Genomic DNA, 22,219 nt, shown 5'->3' with positions numbered 1-22,219 from the left:
TCCTAGTGCTGCTCAATCGAGTAGTTTCCATCCAGTTACCACTTGTCGAATAACTCCATCACTCATTGATCAAGGAAAATTTGTTAAAACCTTTTTTCCCTGTTTATTTTTGTATGTAATTTTTCGAATTTTGTATATGAAATAATCTAAGCAGACTTGACCAATTGTGCCAAAGTGTTTTCGATATCTTGTGCTGATGCGTTGTTGAGAGTTACTTTGCGTTCGATGCCTTTATCTATATCAAATGTCGAGGTTAACTTACGAATCAACAGTAAATGCATATCTCGGATGCCTTACCGAAACGAGCAAAGGCACGAGCCTCAATACCGCTGGCTTCACGGACCAAGATGGGAAGTTCAGGGTTGACCTTCTTGATGTTAACGTAGTTCTTTGCAACGAAATCACTGTGTAGATTGTTTAATGGATGTGTACATGTGACATTAGCTGTATACCTCGTTACCGAAGACCACTGCTGGAGGGAGAAGTTTGACAGAATTGAAGACGGAGCTCCTTGAGACCCTTTAATTGTGATTTGAAAGCAGACATGATAAGTCGTTAAAAGAGTGAGGGGTAAGAGAGATAAAATGTGTAAGGTGGGGAAAAACAAAAATAAATCTACCACACACATCTACCCTGGTGTTGAGTTTCAACCATTCAACACTCTTTAATGACGCCGTTTTTCGAATTTAGCGATTTTGATCTTTTGACGTTCACCTGAGGTGCGAAACAAGTAGCTCAGCTTGATCAACAAGATCCAATTGCCTTGAATGTTGTTGAAATTACGCTTGGTACAGGGACATATAAACCGCTATTATACTGTACATTTGATCCAGTATGATAGCTATGACATGAGAAGAAGCTCATACGCTTGTCACATGATGCTGCTATCTCATTCAATAATGTCGAATAAGAAGTCAATCTCTTGTTGAATGTAGTTTGAAATATTGATACAAAATTTAATAAAAACTATCATGAAAGATGTGTCATAATAAAAATGAGAGTAAAAAAGCAATTACAAAGAATAGAGAGAAAAAAGACAGGAAAATATATATGAAATCTAGATAAAATGGTGGCGGATGTATATGGCGGGTGTATTGAGCAGTTTAGTTTCTCTTACGCTTGGATCCAGAGACAGCAGACCCCTTTAAGCGAGAGTTGAGCACCTTCTTCTTTTGTTCATCAGGCTTGACCTTGTTGCGGTTCTTGTTCTTAACATTTGCTGTCTCGTAATAATGAACACCGGCCTTTTTACCCTTCTTATCAGCTTCAAATTCGTTGTTATTCACTCGGACCTTCTTGGCAGGTTGCTCTTCTTCCTCCTCAGCTTCCTCTTCGTCCTCTTCGGCTCCACTCATTTCGAGCTCGCTATCAACATCGTTCTCAACCTCCTCTTCACCTTCAATGACAGGTGCCTTGACAATGGGACCCTCTTCACCGACGACGCTCTCGAAGACTTCATCCCAATCAGTAATCTCGGATTCAGCAGCAGCAGCAGGCTTGGATTTCTTGGGCTTTTCAGCAGTGCCTTCGGCATATGCACGAGCAGCAGCCTCTTCAGCCTTCTTGGCTTTGGCTCTAGCACGCTCTTCAGCAACTAATTGAGCATTGTTTGCTAAATCATCCTCCAGATAATCACTGGTAACATTGATCTTTGCAAACATTTGCTCGACACCAAATTTATTCTTCTTTTCTTCCTTTTGTTCAGCAGTCAAAGGCTCGACAGCCTCAGGAGGAGGAACATAGAAGGGAATACGGCCACGGAGCCAGTCATTGAGAACCATAATAGACACATTGTGAACATCAGGCTCACCCTTCTTGAGTAATTTACCAGTCTTTCTAGCAATTTGCTCCAAAAAGTCAGTGTGATCCTCCCAGCCTTGGAGACCGTAAGTTCTTTTGAGGTATTCATGTCTAACGCGCTCCAAAATAGTAGGGATGGTATCTTCGGGGTTGGCCATTTTTTCCACACGAACTGAGCCTTTCAAGATAATATCGACTTCTCCATCATCAACATTAGGAGGAACGACACCGGGACAATCAATGAGGTAAATACGCTTCATCAAAGTGATGTACTGCCAGACCTTTGTCTCACCAGGGATAGGAGCAACGGTACACACCTTTTTGGCCTTGAGAGTATTGATAATGGAAGACTTACCAGTGTTGGGGTAACCAATGAAACCAACAGAAATTTGCTTCTTGTCGCTGTGCAAAGAGGAGAATTGACGCAAAAGTTGAATCAAAGAACCCTTACCAAAGGAGTTGTTGATGGAAGCATGGAAAGCAAGAGTAGGAGCAGACTTTGAAAGATGAGACACCCAACGAGCAGTAGACCAGGTAGGTACGAGATCACACTTGTTGAGGACGAAAATCAGCTGCTTGTGAGGCTTTTCCTTCTTAATAAAGTTTTCAATGTTGCGACAACGAGTACCGATGGGATCACGAGCATCAAGAACATGAATGATAACATCGGATGAATCAATGACCTTATACAATTCATTCCAGATACGCTTAGATTGACCAGCTTGGAGATACCAGGCACGAGCGGCATCTGTGTAATCGGATTCCTTGTTAGCCAACAAACTGCTATCCTTATCAGACTTGTATGTTTCTACGCAAATATATATGAATACGAAACTCATGCAACTCGCCATCCTAGCTTATTTACCATGAGTATCGTCGACTCGAGTCATTAATTCCTCCATTGATCCAATGTTCAATTTGGGCTTCTTTCTTTGAGCCTTGTTACCGAATGTGTTGCTGAAAGTATCGGTTTCAAGAATGTGCATACGACCTTGCTTGGCTGAATCTTGCAAAAGAGACATGGGTAATTTATTTTGCTTTAACAAAACTTGGTAAGGATCATCCACTTTGGCTGCTAATGATTCACGGAAATCCTCGAGAGCCTTCTGTCCAATAACTCTAGTATTACCTAAAGACAAAGCATGTCAATATATTGCAGAATTGCTTTTAAACTAAATCAACTTACCAAACCACTTTCTGTTGGGAGCAACTCGAGCAGTTTTGACTTCAGTGCTTTGGAATTCGGCAGCTTGGATAATTCTGCCTTGAGAATTACGAGTGGCTTTACCACCCTTAAGCATATTGATGTACTTGATCTTCTTGGCATCTCTGTAAAAGTTTTCACCCTTGACTCTCAAATTCTTTGCACGATCATCACCACCAGCCTTGTCACGGGCTACTCTTTGCTTTTCTTTCTTGAATTGACCCATTTTTAGATATTAGAAAAAATTCTTTAAATAAAAGAGGGATGATATGAATAGAATTTGTGATTTGCATTCTCTTTATCGAAAAATTATCAAGGAAAAAAAAATCAAGAAAAAAAAAAAGACTGCTTTCCTTTCAAGACTGCTTTGCTATAGAGATCCAGGAACAGAATCCTTCAAATGCATAAAGAGTTCTTGCATTGTATACCTCTTCATTACAATGGCTCTGCTGTTTATCGCTTACGCTAAAGCAAATCGTCAACTTGATGCAATTTTAAGTAGGCCGAGTGCTCGTGGAACATTACAACATACTCTTATGGCTCTCTTTAAATGCGCCAATCTGCAGAAGTTCGTCTCTGTCGTGATGAGCAATATGGTGGTATCAATAAGCTTAGCGATCACAAAAGACATGAATCCAGATAGGCCTTTTGCCCAGCTAGAAAGCCTAAATTAGCCCATACAGCCAAAATCAGTCTTTTCTGCTTGAGCCATTATGTGGTAAATACCTTTGAAATTGCAGGCACTTGCAGACATTTTGATGAGTCGTTATCTATCAAGTTTGCATTGAGGTATTACCTACGAAGCATGAGGACTGTAAGAATATTCAATTCTACAAATAGCATAGAAATTTGTGCTCAGAATGGCTTCTTGCATCCCAAAAACCATTCATCGCCATTCCTCCATCTAAAAATCTCTTAATTTCAAGTTTGCCAAGCTAATACTATATCAAACGGCGCAGTGAAGTTTCACACTACTAGTCTTGAGCTAACCGTGGTATTATTAAATCATGCTGATGTTGATTGCAGTGAGTATACTAGACAGCCATTCCTTGTCAATGTACCATTGGCAATACCTACAGCAGCAAGCAATTATAATCGTGTTTTTATACATTAATACAGTAATCAACTAGAATTACTTGCTTCGTTTCAAGATCGTATACAATAAGCTGCTTTGTCGACAATGTCTATACCAGTGCAAGCTAGAGATGCTGGAGACGACAAATACAATTAGTAATTGAAGCCGTGAATAGCTTTTAATTGAATGTCTACTTAAGTTAGTTAAATGTTTGGGTAGACATGTTCTCAGAGCACACCCATTCTTCAGATACACACAACAAACTTTAAAGCGTAACTTTTGATTGATTATACAAATACTGGATTAGTTTGCAAAACAATAGGTGAGTATCTTGTATCTCGCATCAATTTTTCGGTATACAATTACCAACCGACCTATCTCGCTACGCTCTATGACGGCGTCGTCCTGCGAGCTCTCGCCGAAGACGTTTCAAATCAGAGATAATAAAAGTTTGGTATATCAAGTAAATTTTAAACGATCAATTAATAGTAACGAAAGCTATTATTGAGACGATGTGAAAGAGAGTTCAAACGCTATGCAGCATTTGTACACCACATTCTCCATTTGTGTCACACTTTCTAGTAGTAAAGATGCCATACCGCTCGCTGATGTTGCTCTTGAGATGGCGAAATACAGCTGGCCGTACATAAATAAAAGACTTCTATATGTAGAGCGACTTTTTGAGAGATTCTCATTGCAAAAGACACTTTTATAAGGGAAAACTCCCAACAAAAGCAAAAAAAAAAAAAAAAAAAAAAAAAAAAAGTATTCAAGCTTAGCGATTGCCCTTTCAGATTTATGATTCCCATTTGATTAGCATCCCAATCATCATTGTCATCATCAGAAAGGTATTTGGGCCAGCCAGCAACAGCGCCGCCCGCCAAAGCCACTTCAAACTCAGTTTATTTTTTCTGTTCAAGATTGGCCAAATCTCGTCCTTTATCGACTTCTTTAGTTTATTTTGTAAGATTCGACTATATGAACTGTGATGATCACCCTACGCTTCCTAATACATTCTTGAAGTACTTTTCAAGGCGCTTCCGACGGTACTAACTGTAATAAGTGTTTTGATTGAAACTATTGAGCAATTCAATAAAATTTGAAATGAGGTTTTTAGCGAAAATAGCCATATTTTGCATATGAAAGCCTCACAAAAGTGGTTTCAGAGGTTGCTTTGGTTCGAAAGAAACATTTTGATTTAATATACACCATAGTAAAAGTCTTCATTTTCAAGGTCAAAAATGCGATCGTTTGATTTTCGATGAAAACCATGAGGGATATCTCATGGTTTTTGGTCAATTTTTGGCCATGTTTTTTTTGACTCAAAAAGTTGAGCAAAGGTGTCGGGACGTTACTACTACTCAAGTACAATTGTTTGGCGTCATTCCGGCGCTCAGAAAGGTCTATATCTCAAGATATAAAGGCTTGAAAGCTGTCAAGTATGATTATGTTTTGCTCTAAAGCTTTATTTACACGACATAAATTACATCTTTGGTAGATGAAATTTTATGGAAGGCCAGTTCTTCAGTCTGTGCAATTTCTAATTCGAGTAGGAGGCATATTGATTTTGGTAAAGCTAATTCAGGCAAAATTTGATGCGTAATGTTGTTGGTATGCTCATTAATAACAGTGATGAAAAGCTGAATTCGCTGTTTAATACTACGGTTATGCACCTTCGCTTCGCTACTTTAAAACTCTCATTAAGATTAATGTTATCAAATATTGGATTAGATGCTTGATTGTTATGGCTCTGCACTTTCGCTTCATTACGGCAAACCCTTTTCATAGGTCAATGTTACCAAATGTTGAATTAGATGCGTAAGCCCCACATCAATGCTGGTTTTTTTGAGCCTTGTACGGTACTCTATGCTTGAATTTTTCTATGCCTCTGACCTCTAATGGGTCACTCCAACACTTTTTTTTATATAGTGTAATTTTTCAGTATAGATACTAGGGATACTTATTTGGACAACCATAAACCTGGTGCTCATGCTGTAGACAGATATGTTTTGGCTTATTTATATATAATTTATATGTCTTCTTATTATAAAACTACACACACTTTACTCTACTCACAATCTTACAACAGAAAGTCGGTGTGTGCCTGGTGGCATCTTTTTTTTTTTGTTTTAGTGTATCTTTATTAGCTCTAAAATTCAAAGGTTTTAGAGTATTTATAAGTAAGGTCAAGGTGTCAGCTTCAACATTTGTCAAAGAAAAGAAAAGAGTGTACCATGGTCTAGACGGACCATGTTCAGAGCAGCAGAATCTATCCAAGGCTCCTTATCTATGACGCATTGCCAATGATACTTCCAAAGTGCTCTGTAATAAGCAGTACCAAGAGCAATCCGAACATCTTCATGGGTCAACAGCAAATCTGAACCACTAAAAAAGCTGATAAGCGCCAACCAAATAGACGAGTCCGAGGAGAGTAGCTCCTGCAATGATAGCAAAGAGACTACATCCTGTCAGAAAAAGGTCTTGACATGGCAACCCATCCCAAAGCGGTAAATTGTATTTGATATCACTTGCAAAAAAAAATATAATATAATAAAAAAAATCTCGTTATCGTCCACTAGTGAACATCTCTCAACATCGCAACATCTCACACCATTTCATAAAAATGAAGAATTGCAGTTACCACGATTCGAAATTGTGACCTTTCCTATCACAGGAAGCCGCCTTGCCCATTATACCAAAGCACCGTACTTTATTATAACGGTTACGTAATCATATATAAAGACGATAATGCAGGTGGCTTTTGCTGCGAGGAAAGTGGAAAGAAGGTTTTAAAAGTTGAAAGTCTCGCAATTCTTTTCGATAGTTAACATTGCTCCTTCAATTTAGTTTAAGTTAATACAAAACAAAAATGCGCATCGAATGATATCATCCTTCTTGATGGCTACCTCACACAATATATTCTGACAACAAGCTTAAATTCCATACATTTTTAAGGCTTTGAAGAAACAGAAATATTGCATCTAGTAATAATCATTGTGCAGACCGATGAATTACATATCATTCAGTATTTTACTCAAATTGTAGAACCAGTTCTCATCGTGGATCTATAACAGCGCCCAATAAGCCAGCCCAAATCAAGTTGCCGAAAAACGATCGCTCAAGGAGGCCAACTTTTGCTATCCTGGTGAATATCATTATTCTAAAACATATTTAAGTTTGATGAGATTCTAGTTTTTCTTTACCTATGAGGACGTGGATGTACAAAATGTCTTTTGATTTTGAGGTTTTCAACTTTTGGACGATCGAAAATCAATTTTCTAAATATTGATGCTAGAGCCTTGAGACTAGCATGTTTCTATACCAGTTTTTTACCCTCTAAACGATGATGCAATTGAAATTTGCGTAGATAGCATGGTTGTTGAGAAAAGGGAGATTTTAGAAAATAGATAATTTTGAATAGAAGCTACTAGGGAAATTTTTTTGATTACTATATGAATGTGGGCTATATGTATAGTAAAAGTTGTGAAAATTGCATTATTTGACTAGGAGATGTTTGATGTGGGGTTATTGAGGGTGATGTCGATGAATTATGATGGAAAATAGTGTAAATGGCCAACTTTCAAATAGCCGTACCGCTGAAGTTTACTAAGTGAACATGAGCTTAAAGCTTAATAGCTTCTGCTTCTTTTTCAACTCTCTATATGATGGTATGGTTATTATAGATAAATAAAAAAAAGTTTTGATTATCCCCTGCTTGTAGCTCCTGATATATATTATTTTGAGTAAATTCATAAAGGGAACGTACACCTGGTACTTAGAACGCTTATATTATAATGGATATAATGTAGGGCTATCGAATGGTCTTTGTTTTGTGCGAATCCAGTGAGTATTTGTCGAGATATGGTCAAAAAAGAGTATCATGCAAAATCATGGATTTTTCTTCAAAATCTGCCTGTGATAGCAAGCGAAAAATCTGGTGACGATTTTTTGGTCAGGACAATATTATTGCCAATATTTTATGATAGAATCATGCTAGAGCTTCGAGCAAAAACTCATTCGATAGGAAATTTTTTGGTCTACAATGTTTAGTAATGCTTAACAAAATGTTTTGATGACAGATGCTGATTAATCTTTAGAAAACAGTGAAAAGATTGCAAAATTTAACGTATCATATATCAGCTGAATAATGTACAGAAAACACTTGACATGGATACCATTGTATTTTCTATTAAATTCTCTACAAGTTTCATATAAGCTTGAAGGGGTGGTTACTATCAAGAAACGCGAAATTTTAAAGTCGATAGATTTCGAAATCCCATGGATTATCATTAAGAACAATAGAAATTGAATCTCCGTTAAGCTTTCGCATGTGTACACCACGCATGTATGCATTTGACCAAGCATTTTAAAGATCGGAGCGTACGAAAAGGGCCATAATATTAACTTGTCGGTTTTAAGTTATCAACAGATGATAATACTATGGAATACATCCACTATGGTCTGCATTCCGACAGTTCATCCAGTAACCAGATTTAGATATAAACTGTATGATTTATCAGAAATAAACTATTTATAAAAAGAGTATGAAATTAATCAGGTAAAGAATATCGTTTATTACATTGGAAATAAGAGGGTTTATATACTATTCGAATTGAGGGATTTGATGTGAGGATAAGGTATTAGATGGGTTGATTTGGGTGATAGGATAATAGATCCAATCTATTATCCTGAACATGCCATTATTCGGATCGTAACTGAATCCTGTTTCATGTCAAAGTTTATGATCTGATGTGATCTGTGCTTTAACTAATTGCTCCTACGCATTTGGAGATCCGGTTTAGAATATGATACATCATTACCCCACACCAGCTTGGAGACCCTAAGTCGATAGCGAAACCATAAGATAGCACCTCTTGATCAGTGCTTGTGATGTAAGTGATAAACCGTGAAAAAAAAAAGAAAAGAAAAAAGAAAAAATAAAGTGTATGTTCCTGAAGCATTGATATAAATTTGCTGCATGATGGAATCATTGATTCGCCAGTAAAAACCTCTATACATTGAAAACCAAATATGCCAATTGGAAAAATACCAATGTACTTTACAAGGGAAAAAGGCAGAATCTATTTACAAACATCTATAACGATGATGGTCGTCTGTTCTCAATCAACCGCGCATGTCTCTTTGTAGATCTCTCTTCACGCGTTGCAATCTTTCTTTTGTTGATTGATTTAGGTGCTCTTTGCTTCTTACCAGAGCTCTTTTCAGGTGCTCCTACTCTTGCCCAATATTGTTCAATAGGTTTCTTTGAATCAAACAACTCTGGGGTTTCCCATGAATCATAACTAGAATCGTAATCCTTCCAAGTAACGAGATATTGATAGTTAGGCGCTTTACCCTTATGTTTGAGGATAGCTTCAACTTCATAACGTTTATCAGCAGGTTCTGGAGGAGGTGGATTCTCGTTGATCAATTTAATGTGAGATGTAGGAACATCTCTTGATAAGAATGTATCGGTTTCATCTTTTAGAATGTAACTGCCATTCTTTGTATAACCATGAATATAGAACACGCCCTCGTATTTAGGGTCAGTTTTGCTGTTCTTGCTTTCTACATTCTTAATCATGACTGAAGCTTCTATGGGGAATGGGTTCTTTAGGATTTTATGCCGCTTTATAAAATAAGCATTGTCAGCTTTCTGTGTTTTGACAATCTGCTCCTTGATTGCAGGTACAAGAATCTTGTCAATTCTCTTGATCTTGTCTTTCAAGGCCTTGGCATTCAATGTTTGTTCTGGAAGACTTATTTCGACCTCAGAATAGTCTTTTAATTCATTAGGTAGTCTGGCAAACATGACGACAAAAGGTTTCATACCGTGTAACCTTGATTTATGTAAATTTAAGCTATAGGCTGTGCCATCAAGATATAAATCCCAATTTTCGGCACACCCATCCAGCATTTTAATGATGATCGCCTTTGAGCTTTTGACCGCGGCTTCACAAGCGCTGTTGCCTAAAGGGCACCACGGAAGTGAAAGCCTTTGCTCTATCTGTGCATTGGCAGCAATGCTCTCCAGTAATTGAGAACTAAACTCCTTACCATTATCATGAGAAAGGATTTTTGGGTAACCAAAAAGACTAAAAATAGAGACAATTTCTTTAGCAACTGTTGTTGCAGTTTTGTTTGGTAAAGCCCGTAACACAATGAATCTTGAGAATAAATCCATTGCTACCAAGATAAAGTTGTTACCCCTAGGAGTAGTAACATCAAATGTGCCTAGGTCAAAAACCCAATGATCTCCAACAGAATCCGCAGTATGATTCTTTGGTGGATGATATACATGTCTTCCTATGTTAAATACCCTGCATTTGCTACAGTTCTTGACATATCGTTCAATGTCTTTTCTGAGCCCCTTCCAATGCATTTGGTAATCCTCATGTATAACCTGCTCCATAGCAGTAATCCCATAGTGTCCTAATAGGTGAGATTTTTCTAATAGTTCTTGCTTTTGTGCCTCACTTTTAGGTACTTCATAAATATCCAAATGTGATGCATAAATGAACAATTCTCTATTGTCCTTGCTGTCAGAATTTGCAGTTTCTGCGAGTGCACTGCTTACTGTATTACTGTTTGTATTTTCCTTATTAACATTATTCTCCATGTCATTGATTTCGGTACCCTGAGTACTCTGATTGATAGGATGTAGAATAATGTCCTTTGATTTACTACCCTTCTTTTGCTTCTTAGCTTCGTGAAGGTTTTTACTATTTGTAGACTCGATTGGATCCAATGTCCGTTTAATAACAGTAGCTCTTCTAGCGAGAGAACCACACCCCTCCAGCTTCTTTGTTCCAGGTACAAAGATGCGAGAAAGTCGATCTGCTAGAATATTGTCTATACCCATACAATATGTGATATCAAAGTGAAATTCAAAAATTGTATCATAAAAGTTCTCGATCATGCGAGTAAGTTTCTCTTGAGAATGTAGGTACAATAGACCACGATTATCCAAGAATAAATGAAACTTTTCACCCCATAACCATTGGCGAAACTTATTGAAAGCATAAACTACTGCTAAAAGCTCGCGCTTGGATGATCCATAGCGTTGCTCACTAGCTGATAATTTACGGGCAATGAAGCCATTATAGTAAATACGCTTCTTGATAACTTGATATAGACAGGCACCAATGCCATAAGCACTAGCATCAGTGACAAGACAAAATGGATAGGCTAAATTAGGTGCTGAAATAATAGGGCTACTAACAAGCAATTGTTGAATGTTGGTCATGGCAATCGTATGATCCTCTGTCCATACCTTGTCAATATCTGGAGCATTTTTAATAGCATCCAATGGTGCGGTTAAGGTAGACAAACGAGGTAGATTGCCTCTAAAGTAATTAGTCAATCCTAACCGAGATTGAAGTTCTTTACTATTAGCGACCTTTGGATCCCAATCCAAAACATTGCTTACTTTACGAGAATCAAGGGCCAACCCCTTCTCGGATAGGCAAAAGCCTAATATATTGATGCTACGCTGAGCAAAATGAGTCTTTGCATGATTTATCTTGAGATTAGCCTTTGTTAAACGATCAATAACTATTTTGACGTATTTTAAATGTGTTTCCATGTCTGCTTCTGTGTGCACCGTGATATCGTCTATGAAATTGGTGGTGACAGAGCTTAGATCAGAGAACAAATTAGTCAGATGCCTTTGCACAAACGAGCTAATTGGTAATAATCCCATGGGGCAGTTCCTGAAGCTCCATTGCAGGCCAGTTGTTGGATCAATAAATGAAACATATTTGCGAGATGCGCTTTCTAGCCTAAAACTATGGAAACATTGTGAAAGATCCAACACCGAAAATATAGCGTGTTCCGACATCTTTCTATGTAATGTGCTAATCAAAGGTAGTGGGAATCGATCTGATTTGTCTGGATCTAATGCAGCATTGACAGCTCTGCAATCCACAACTACTCTATAAACACCAGGAGCATACTCACCAGTGCTAGTCTTTTTACGTACACAAAATATAGGTGAATTGTATGGCGTTCCAGGTGGTGCTGGTTGAATGACACCATTCCTAATCCATGTGGCCATTTGTTCCTTAATAGCTGGTAAAAACTTTTCTTCCAGAGGCCATTGAGGTTTATACATTTTATTCTCATGATGTTTCAATATATGCAACTCTAGGGTACTACCTGGTATATTGCAATATGCTTTTGGATCAATGTTTTTGTTAGCCTTAATGTACGGTTCAATTTCTTTCGTGAAATGAGCTCTCTCTGCCTCTGTACCATAAGGAGAATCATTCGGAGTGTAGGGATTTGGATCAATTGCGGGAATCTCAGGGTTATTATCATCATCCCAATCCATAGCCATGTTGGAGATTGTAATACCAATTTGCATGATCAAATCCATACCAATTACTACATCAATGTCACTAAAGATATCAAAAATCTCCAATTTAGAGTAACATTGGCGAGAATTATATATAATCTTAATGTCCTCTTCTGTAGAACCAATTCTATCAATTACAGTGTCTTTTTTACAAGTTTTAATGGTGCCTTTAATGTCTTTATTTATTTTCACTTCTAATATTTTGGCTAACTTGGGGGAGATACAACTAAATGAGGAGCCTGTGTCCAGAAGAAAGTAGGTTCGTACCTTGATGTCGTTGTTCTCTAAAGTAATTGGCAAAATAATAGAGTTTTTGTTTAGTAAATTGCGAGGTGGTTCATTCATGTATTGATACTCACAATCTTTAATGTTCATGGCTGCGAAGGTCATGTTCTGCTCGTCGGATTCCGTATCCGTATCCATATTGTCATCAGAGTTGTAATCAGCCTGCTGATTGGGCACAGGGACGATCGTCTTTTTGACAACCTTGTTTCGAAATCTTGGTTGATTGTTTTTCATCTTGCAAACAGCTCTATGCGCTGGAGTCCATCCTGGTTCCTTGCAATCGTGACATATACGAGTGTTGACCTCACCAAACTTTCTTTGTGCAGCATCAATACGTTTTTTCATGTTGTCTGATGCCTTGCAGTCCTTGGTACGATGATTGTGGGCATTGGGATGGTAAATACATCGTTTGGTTGAGTGACTGGTGACCTTGGTGCCACTATTGTTAATTAAAATTGAGGCTGAGGATGTTACTGAGGTTGCTTTCTCTCGTTCTCTTTCCCACTTGTCCTTAAAGAGTGCGTTGTAAATAGCCGTGATCTTGTTGACCGCCAAATCCACAGTGATCTCCTCCTTGTCAGAATTGGTGTTGAGGGAGAACTTGGTGTAGTTCGCCAATTCCTCTGGAAGGGCCTTGATCAAGTAGCGAACGATACAATCCTCATCCTGGATTTCAGCCTGATTGCGCAATTGTTGGAACTTGTCAACAAATTGATTGAACGCCTCTCCCTGTTGATACACTAGTCGTTCCAGCTGCTCTCTTGCTTCATCTCTCATATCAATGCTTGATCGACCATACTTGTTGATGACTGCTGTACGGAATTCGGACCAAGTTAAGCGACCTTGTTTAGCAACCATGCTTGTATACCAACGAGCCATTCCAGTTGACAATTTGGCTGGCACAATTCTTTCCCAATTGTCATGGATTGATAGACGATGAGCTTGCAAAACCAGTTCGAAATGATCAAGACAATCATTTGGTGTTGCGAATACAGCCCTACGCTTGTTGAAGAAGTGTCCACGCCATTGGAAGTAGGGTGTTTCATTTGGTACCAAGGTACTCTCTGTCTTGCCAAATACCAGTTCATAGGTGCGTTCAGCCATCTCAAGTTGATTGCGCAAGACACCAAGATTTGCAGGTATGATTGATCCTTGTGGGCATCCAATGCTTTGAATAGTTGTTTTGAATACCATCAGCCTCAGCCGTTCAATTTCATTCATCAAGGTCAATCTTTCATCACTTGAGATTGGGGTGGCAAATCCTATATCCACATGATTGGTAAGTACATCATTATTCCCTCTACTAACATTTTCAATATTGTAGTTACCTTGAGGTACTGGAATATGATAAAAGGTGGCAGATGCATTGTCAACGTTCGCATCACCTACAGAAGCAGCAGTATTCCCATGAATGTTACTACTAGCCCTGACACTGCTTGCTTGACTCCCATGAACCTCAGCAAGTACAGCAAAATTACCAGATGCATCACCATTGATAGCATCGGTTGAAACAGACGTTCTAGGTATATCCCCATGGATATTACCAACGCTGGAAGAACTAGCAGCAGATGAATCACCATTGATTGCATCTTGACTAGTAGTGACGATAGGATCATCAATCTCCATCAGAGTGGCAGCAGTTGAGCCTTGAGCATCAGTACCAACAGGAGCAGCAGAAACAACCAGATCGGCAGCAGTGAGAGCTTGATCAGTGGACGTTGGACCAGCAGTGGCAACAGTAGCCTCACCAGTAGTAGCAGTTACACCAGAAGCTTCTTGATTGATGACCTTATGGTTGGATTTCTTGGGTGACATAGTAAGTAAGACTTGACAGCAATAAGAGATCCAGAGTAGATAGAGTTGTAATAAACGAGATTTGTTGAATACAGATTAAAAAATGATTTATCAGAAATAAATTATTTATAAAAAGAGTATGAAATTAATCAGGTAAAGAATATCGTTTATTACATTGGAAATAAGAGGGTTTATATACTATTCGAATTGAGGGATTTGATGTGAGTGTGGAATACATCCACTATGATCTGCATTCCGACAGTTCATCCAGTTACCAGATTTAGATATAAACTGTATGTACACTGGATTAGATGTACGATATCGATTTATACTATGATCATGAGAAGATATGGACTTCAGATACGCTAGTACTATAAGATTCATACTATATAAGATATAGGCTATAGATGGCACCACGGACATGGATGGCACTATAGACTTATACTTGTATTCCGACATTGACTACGGATGTTTACCATATCTGGATAGGCACCAAGATTAATGCAATATGAGCTTGTTGCTTCAGATGTGCACTTCATGATCCACGCTATAAGACACATGCTTATATCCGTGATACTAGCTACAGATACTTTATGTACTACAGACTTGTACTATATATGAGACATGCTATAGACATGCATACGATATGCTATAGACATGCCATATATCCAGATACATGCTAAAGATGTATGCTTAGCGATATACACTCAGATATGTACTATTAATATAGACTAAGAAGACTGTACCTATCGGATACATGCTACTAGATCGATATTAATTATCCTTATGGAAAGGATAGATCAGGGTACTTCGGATGAGAGTCTAATTATTCATCCAGACAGAGCTAAATCATGATTAGCTTGCTGGAGTTTTCTTTTAGCATGATTAGACATTAGTTGATCTGAGTTGACTTATTTGTCAATCTAATTAATAGAACTTTTATCCATTGTTATAGTATATAAGAAGGATCATCTACCTGGCCAGTAGAGAGACTTCAGTTTACTTTACACCTGTCAGTTTGATAATAAAATATACCTTTATCAAGTTGACATTACTGTTTTTTTATTCTTTTTTTTTCCGTGAATTTTAGTCTATCAAGCCTCAAATTCCACAGTGAGGATAAGGTATTAGATGGGTTGATTGGGTGATAGGATAATAGATCCAATCTATTATCCTGAACATGCCATTATTCGGATCGTAACTGAATCCTGTTTCATGTCAAAGTTTATGATCTGATGTGATCTGTGCTTTAACTAATTGCTCCTACGCATTTGGAGATCCGGTTTAGAATATGATACATCACTGTATGTACACTGGATTAGATGTACGATATCGATTTATACTATAAGAAGATATGGACTTCAGATACGCTAGTACTATAAGATTCATACTATATAAGATATAGGCTATAGATGGCACCACGGACATGGATGGCGCTATAGACTTATACTTGTATTCCGACATTGACTATGGATGTTTACCATATTTGGATAAGCACCAAGACTAATGCAATATGAGCTTGTTGCTTCAGATGTGCACTTTATGATCCACGCTATAAGACACATGCTTATATCTGTGATACGCACTCGAAGGTTCTGGAAACTGATAGCAGGCATCGATCTGATTATCAGTTGCTATATCAAGTATTATATCTACTCGAAAGTTCTATTGATTAAGTAATTATCGATCGTAGAAATAGTATAAATATAAGTTGTAAATGCATTATTCAATAAACAGCATCTTCGAACATAATCGCAATCTATTAGGTACACTCTGTTATTTTCTAATTCCTACCATTGAATCTATCTATTAAGACCACAGGCTGTCAGGGTTGAAGGGTATTCTGACAGTGATTTAGATCTGCAGGATATCATTGACAGACTAAACACAAACAAGAATAAGAAGCGCAGGTTTAAACCTAGAGCGCCAGCTACCAGGAACATTAAACAGCGATTAACCTGGATAGCGCACAACATTACACAAACTATATTGGATAAAATCAATGTTCAAATCTAATATTAATAAAGTACCTTTTTTATCCATTCAACTAAAAGGCTATATACATTCCTGCATAATCCCTACATCTATATCTATATCTATCTCGATCAGATCTCAGATTGCATATACTATCTCTACGTATTCGCATCTGACAAGGCATGAAGTGGTTTCTTGGTTTAGTGGTATAATTCTCGCTTAGGGTGCGAGAGGTCCCGGGTTCGATTCCCGGAGAAGCCCATTTTTTACAATTCACTACACAAGTAGTGTATGTAGGCTCATCTTTTTTTCTCTATCTTATATATAATCTGGGGGTGTAGCTACCAACAGTATATACTGATAGATTTTTGTTTATGTACATGTTTCTCTTGAGCTTTCCTCAGCGTAAGTGCTAAAACGCTCGATCAAGGAGAGAATTTAGCCAACTTGGGCCAGCACAGACTTGCAACTCCTATTTTTTCAGCCTCTTGTAGCTGCATAAAAAAAAAGCAATTAGAGTTTACAGTGTGAAACAGGCTTTGCGCAAAAAGAAGAGGGGGTGAATTCGTTCATGTATCAATTTATTAATGTTTTATTATTTTGTTCTTCACATTTTGCTCTAAAATGGCAGCTACAGCAAGCGCAAACGCAACATCCACATCTAATAGTAGATGGTGGTGGAAAAAGTCATCAAATACGAAATCGAAAGAGGTACAGTCCTCTATCAAGAGCAGCGTCCCTTCTAGCCTCAACGGTGCTGACGAGGATGCCTCCATGTTTTCACTTTATTCTTATGGCGAATCGTTGTTTGCACCCTCTCCTGTTCGCAACATTTCTTCTTCCATCCGTGCTCAGCATACCAAGTCCGAATATTCTGGCATATCCGACGTAGAGTCAACTGCTTCCATCATAAGTAAACCATGGATATCCAGAAATATAATAGCCCAAGAGAGTGATCAGCCTTTGAAACAAGACGAGGAAGCAAACAATAGTGAAAGCGATGTCGACTCATTTGTATCTAGATCAGTCTCATATCCCCTAACGAATAACGCATCCTCATCAGCAGAGATTTTAGACTATTCTAAAATATCTATGGAAAATCTATCTTCGACTGCGCCCATGCCCTCTTCTACACCTAGACGAAGAAGCAGTTTGGTGGAATACATTGTAAACAAGCCTTTGCACGGAAAACTTAAGGTAAGGTGCTTTATGATGACAATATGACATACAAAAGCGTAACTAGTGCAATGAAATTTAGGCTGGTTTTGGACGTCTTGTTGGAAACAAGAACCACAACTATAGTCATAATGACAGTAACCAGCAACAAGGAGGGCTATCTTCCTCAGCGTCATCATCTGAAGCAGCCATCAGAAGAAGAAGCTTCGGATAACGTCCACAACAATGATACTATTCAACTAATCACTAATACTTGAACTTTTCTCTACTACGCTATAATGAATAATAACGCCTCTATCTTTCTAAAATATGAATAAACGATTTTATGAAAATGTGTAAACTGTGCATTGATGAGAGTAAAGGAAATTTTTGGATTGCAGTCTGCATGCTTGAGTATATGTATACATGTATATAGTATGAGTGGGGGTTTTTTTTTCGTAGGGTAAATTAAGAGATGATGGTATATGTTGGAGTATCTAATTCATGATCCAGTCAGGGAGTGGAGGTAGTCTGCATACGATGATTTCAATGACTGACACCCATTTATTGCGTTCCTCCAGAGATTTACAGTCGAAGTGGATCTTGTCGCCATTGTCAAATACAAGCTGGAAGCTATTCCTATCTTGTTTTTCCGCCTGTCCGTCGTTCTCCTCATCCTGGTTGCCATCATCTTCGTTAAGCATGATGACTCGCTCTAACTGACTGACTAAAGTGGTCGGGTTTGCGCTTTGTGATTGTTGTTGTTCTCTCTCCATGACAACAAAGTTATCGCAGATCAATCTTGTTGCTCTCGATAATGGTATCTTGTACAGTGGTAGTTGACTATCCTTTTTGTTTCTATCTATATCATGTGAGTATGCGAACAAGCACCCTCCAGTTAGCTTGAAAAAGCGTCTATTTCTCTGCTACAGTAGAGATTTAGTTACAAACGAATACAGATGCCTGCTTCTAGATCTCACCTTGGCATTGCCTCCTAGCTGTGATAAGTAACCAGATTGCCAATCTGTATTATGAAATCGTTTGGCGTTGAGTGCTTCTACAGCTTCATCAATGTCACGAGGAATGTAGTTGCCCTTGATTTTCAAATACAAGCACTGCACGTAAATCTTGCCCACAGCCTTTTCTCGCACGACGGCGGGCGTTGACATGGTCGGCTTTTTTTTCATGAGGGTAGATGTTCTTCGTAATAACAAAGAGGAGGAAGACGTGTTTGTGGCTTGTTGGTTTATACGATACCAGTTGTTGACAAGCATTAAAGAGGCAGTTTGATCCAAAGCATCTTCCGCGACAAACCGACTTGGCGAAAATAAAGTTTGACAAATAGAGCCATCTTTTTGATGCACATAACGTTGAAGGTCAGATGGTGTCTTCATCCTGTGATACCAACTCGAACTAGCATTTTGGAGTCTTTTGCTATTCTGCGTTGCAGCAACGTGAATTGTGATAGCAACCTGCTCGTTAGGATCAACATCTAGGCTATGTGCATAGAGTCAGCAAGCTATCTACTGTATTTGTATTCAAACTTACATTCGCATTTCATGATCAATCATCATTGTATGTGCCATTTTCTGCTCGTAGGATCTACTTTCTGCAGTCTTGTAACGGATACTGCAATAAACACTCGTATTATCTACATTAAAAACAGTTTAGAAGCTTAATTAGCATACTCGCAAGCTCCATCTAACCATTGTCTATAGGGAAGTCCAAATTTTCGGCGCGAAGCACCTTGACAAAAAAGACGCCTCTTGTGTGCAATTGATCATTTACATCTGTAGCCGGTGAAGAGCAGTCTATGCAAACAAGATCATTGTTGTCTTGAGGGGGTGGAAGAATCACAACATCGCCATTAGCTGAGATCGGAATCAAGTTTTGTTCAAACGGAAAGGTGAGTTTAGGTGGCTCACATTCAGGAAAGGGTATCGCTGCTTGATTGTGCCGTTTGGCGAGTTCATTATATACTGAATTGGTGAAATCTGTGTCGACTTGCTCCTTGTCTTGCGTGTATTTCACCTGTGGCTCAGGCGAAGATGTGAATACTGAAGTGTCGCTTTCTCCCTCTTCTTCTTCGTCGTCATCATCAATCAAGACGGAAGAAAATGATTCTGGCGAGTGTCTCATGTTGGGTTGTTCATCGTTAATGGCTATACCAGTCTTATCATGATGGTTTTGTGCCTCCTCTTTTATGACATGCTGACTATTTTCATGAACTTCCTCATCGTCAGAATCAGAATCAGTAATTAACATGCTTGCTGCATCATTGTTTACTAAAGGTGATTTAGGTGGCGCTGTTGTTGTTGGTGTTGTCGATGTCGTAGAGGTGCCTTGAGTATAGTTATTTTTCTTTGCAGCGACATGATGTCGTAAATTTGGATTTAACGCCATTTCTCTTTGTATAGATTCTGTTATCAGCCGCTCTGTCATTTCCAATGATCTCAATGTAGGTAGGGGGCTACCATATCGAACCATACCACCATTAGCTGATGACCTTGTGGCGCTCGTTGGACTTAGAGGATACCAATATCCAGGCTTACTCGACAGCATTGAATTAGAATTATCACGCCTTCTAATCTGCTTCCTTTGTTGTAAAGCATCATAGCTTGCCTTTTTGGAGATACGTTCAGAAATAGTTGCTGTACTTGATGGTTGCAATGCCATTGGTGTCATGTGTGACATTGGAGATAGAGGTGGAGACGAAGGCGACACAGCTACAGGAGTATCATCACCCTCGACTTGCTTAGCAGTGGTGGTGGTGGTGACAGGCGGAAAAAATATATCGTCATCCTCTTCTTGCTGTAATGAATTGTCTGATTCAGATGATTCATCAGACGATGAGCAAGAAGAGTAGATAGGTATTGTTTGTACTTGAACGTTGTCTAAATTAAAAGTGACACGGCGCTTCACTTTTTTGCCCTTGTCATGGATCTCTTTTTGCTCATCAACATCAGATGCTTCATTCATGCTAGCAGTAGATGGCGATGAAATTGCTGAATTGAATGCTACTGTAGATCGAATGGCTAGATCAGCAACTAGTATATTTGAGGCATAATCATGGCCTATCACTGTTTGGCCAAATCGATTGTTGTTGCCATGACTGCCGTTGCTATGGTTGCTGCTATAGCTTGCGTTACTGAAATTAGATAGTCTGTTTCTGGATAGAAACTCACTCGACATACGCGATGATGTGGATAAGGTGTAAAAGAGTTGATTTAGTGTAAACTGAACAAGATGAATTAGGCTTGTATGTAAAGAGAAAAGAAATAAGAGAAAGGGAAAAAAGGTTTTTGAAATGAAAGAAAATGCGGTGTCTGTGTATTTAGCTCAAAGAATCAATGAAACATCACAGGTACAAAGATGGGTTTATTTTGTTTATATTGCTTTCATGTACAACAATCTCACCTTTTTTTTCCCTTAATCTTCTCGTTATTATTATCTTTTGCCACTTTCGATTTGTAACCTTAACTGTAAATGCCAATCCTCATGAATGTCTTGCTTCCTAGACATTCATTTTCAATATGAAAATGAGAGGAAGTCTTGATGACCGTATTAGTAAAGGAATGAATGATACATTTCCTTTTTCGTATGGACTTCAAAACATGAATTGATTAGAATAATTTTTGAGGAAGCGCCAAATCTTGCAAACGGAATGCTACATCCCGAGTTTGTTGCCTTTTTGTAAATCATTCTGGTTCCACCAGCCTACACAAATAGATTACCATGGCTTTCCACATATCATGCGGGGAAGAAATTCTGCTATAAATGCTTTCCATAACATGTGGGGAACTATACTGCGTCCACTCAACCTATGCTGCAATTCATCGAGACTGGTTGCTGTTTGGATCTTTACTCACCGAAAAACTGCATCTATTCTCTGTCATGCAAAATGAGCCTTCCGCACATGCTTCGAATTTGTGTCATAACATATGCGTTTCACCAAGATCTCACAGCACAGACTGACTGCATAACAACGATTTCGAGCATGAATTCAAGGAAATCTATTGGGTCCTTCTTGATCAAACTTATCTAACAAAGTGCACTGACCTGAAATGCGAACTGATTGCCTACAAGCCTTGTTTGCACAAAGCTAGGTGTCCGCTGATAGTTGTTTTCCAAATAGCATCTTGTTGCGATGATTAGTTATTCGCGAAAACAAGAAGTCTATAGCCCTTCCATTCAACATCAAGCGCTATAATCGGCTGTTGTTCTGATTCAAAGGAATAATTTCTGTTGATGCCACTTTGCATGTGATGTATTTTACTTGTTGCCCTTCTACTACTATATAGGAATCTTTCACAGCTGTAGGTATAACTCTTTTACGATGCTTTACATCTAAATCAATAGGAACGATGCATATGCGGACAGACAGTATACTTGCATTGCTTCTTACTACTCAAAAGTTTGCACATCAAAGCAAAAATGGATATACTTGGTCTTCTTTTCTCGCCTCAAAAGCTGTTTTGGACTGCCAGATGGGCACCAAACAACTGCTCTCGGCTGGCAGTTACTTTCTAACACCTTTGCTCAACTTTTTGGGAATCAAAAAAAACATGGCCAAAAA

The 22,219-nt window shown here is 38.4% G+C and overlaps 5 protein-coding genes and 1 non-coding gene across 6 annotated transcripts; 2 read left to right on the top strand and 4 right to left on the bottom strand.

The window, feature by feature from the left end:
- Positions 1 to 146: 146 nt before the first annotated feature.
- Positions 147 to 546, bottom strand: ATC70_011198 (uncharacterized protein; the record flags this gene model as incomplete). The annotated part of the gene is made up of 3 exons (XM_064830392.1): positions 147 to 235; positions 298 to 404; positions 461 to 546. The coding sequence occupies 3 exons, from the start codon at positions 544 to 546 to the stop codon at positions 147 to 149; spliced, it is 282 nt and encodes a 93-aa protein (XP_064682894.1).
- Positions 547 to 1,103: 557 nt separating this feature from the next.
- Positions 1,104 to 3,230, bottom strand: YTH1 (RNA-binding component of cleavage and polyadenylation factor; the record flags this gene model as incomplete). Its single annotated transcript, XM_064830391.1, has 3 exons — positions 1,104 to 2,608; positions 2,666 to 2,929; positions 2,987 to 3,230. The coding sequence occupies 3 exons, from the start codon at positions 3,228 to 3,230 to the stop codon at positions 1,104 to 1,106; spliced, it is 2,013 nt and encodes a 670-aa protein (XP_064682893.1).
- Positions 3,231 to 9,174: 5,944 nt separating this feature from the next.
- Positions 9,175 to 14,535, bottom strand: PCL1_3 (PHO85 cyclin-1; the record flags this gene model as incomplete). Its single annotated transcript, XM_064830390.1, has 2 exons — positions 9,175 to 13,982; positions 14,049 to 14,535. 2 exons carry the CDS (start codon positions 14,533 to 14,535, stop codon positions 9,175 to 9,177), a joined length of 5,295 nt encoding a protein of 1,764 aa, XP_064682892.1.
- A 2,142-nt stretch (positions 14,536 to 16,677) lies between these two features.
- Positions 16,678 to 16,749, top strand: ATC70_011195. The gene has a single exon. It is a non-coding gene; the product is annotated as a tRNA-Pro (tRNA).
- Positions 16,750 to 17,112: 363 nt separating this feature from the next.
- ATC70_011194 (uncharacterized protein) lies at positions 17,113 to 17,878 on the top strand (the record flags this gene model as incomplete). Its single annotated transcript, XM_064830389.1, has 2 exons — positions 17,113 to 17,685; positions 17,747 to 17,878. 2 exons carry the CDS (start codon positions 17,113 to 17,115, stop codon positions 17,876 to 17,878), a joined length of 705 nt encoding a protein of 234 aa, XP_064682891.1.
- Positions 17,879 to 18,140: 262 nt separating this feature from the next.
- On the bottom strand, positions 18,141 to 20,835 carry ATC70_011193 (uncharacterized protein; the record flags this gene model as incomplete). The annotated part of the gene is made up of 4 exons (XM_064830388.1): positions 18,141 to 18,569; positions 18,624 to 19,140; positions 19,192 to 19,294; positions 19,350 to 20,835. 4 exons carry the CDS (start codon positions 20,833 to 20,835, stop codon positions 18,141 to 18,143), a joined length of 2,535 nt encoding a protein of 844 aa, XP_064682890.1.
- Between the last annotated feature and the right edge of the window lie 1,384 nt (positions 20,836 to 22,219).

The sequence above is a fragment of the Mucor velutinosus genome (assembly GCF_035048745.1).
Source record: "Mucor velutinosus strain NIH1002 chromosome Unknown tig00001564, whole genome shotgun sequence".
Classification (NCBI taxonomy): Eukaryota; Fungi; Mucoromycota; class Mucoromycetes; order Mucorales; family Mucoraceae; genus Mucor; species Mucor velutinosus.
This window is presented reverse-complemented; position numbering and strand designations above follow the sequence as displayed.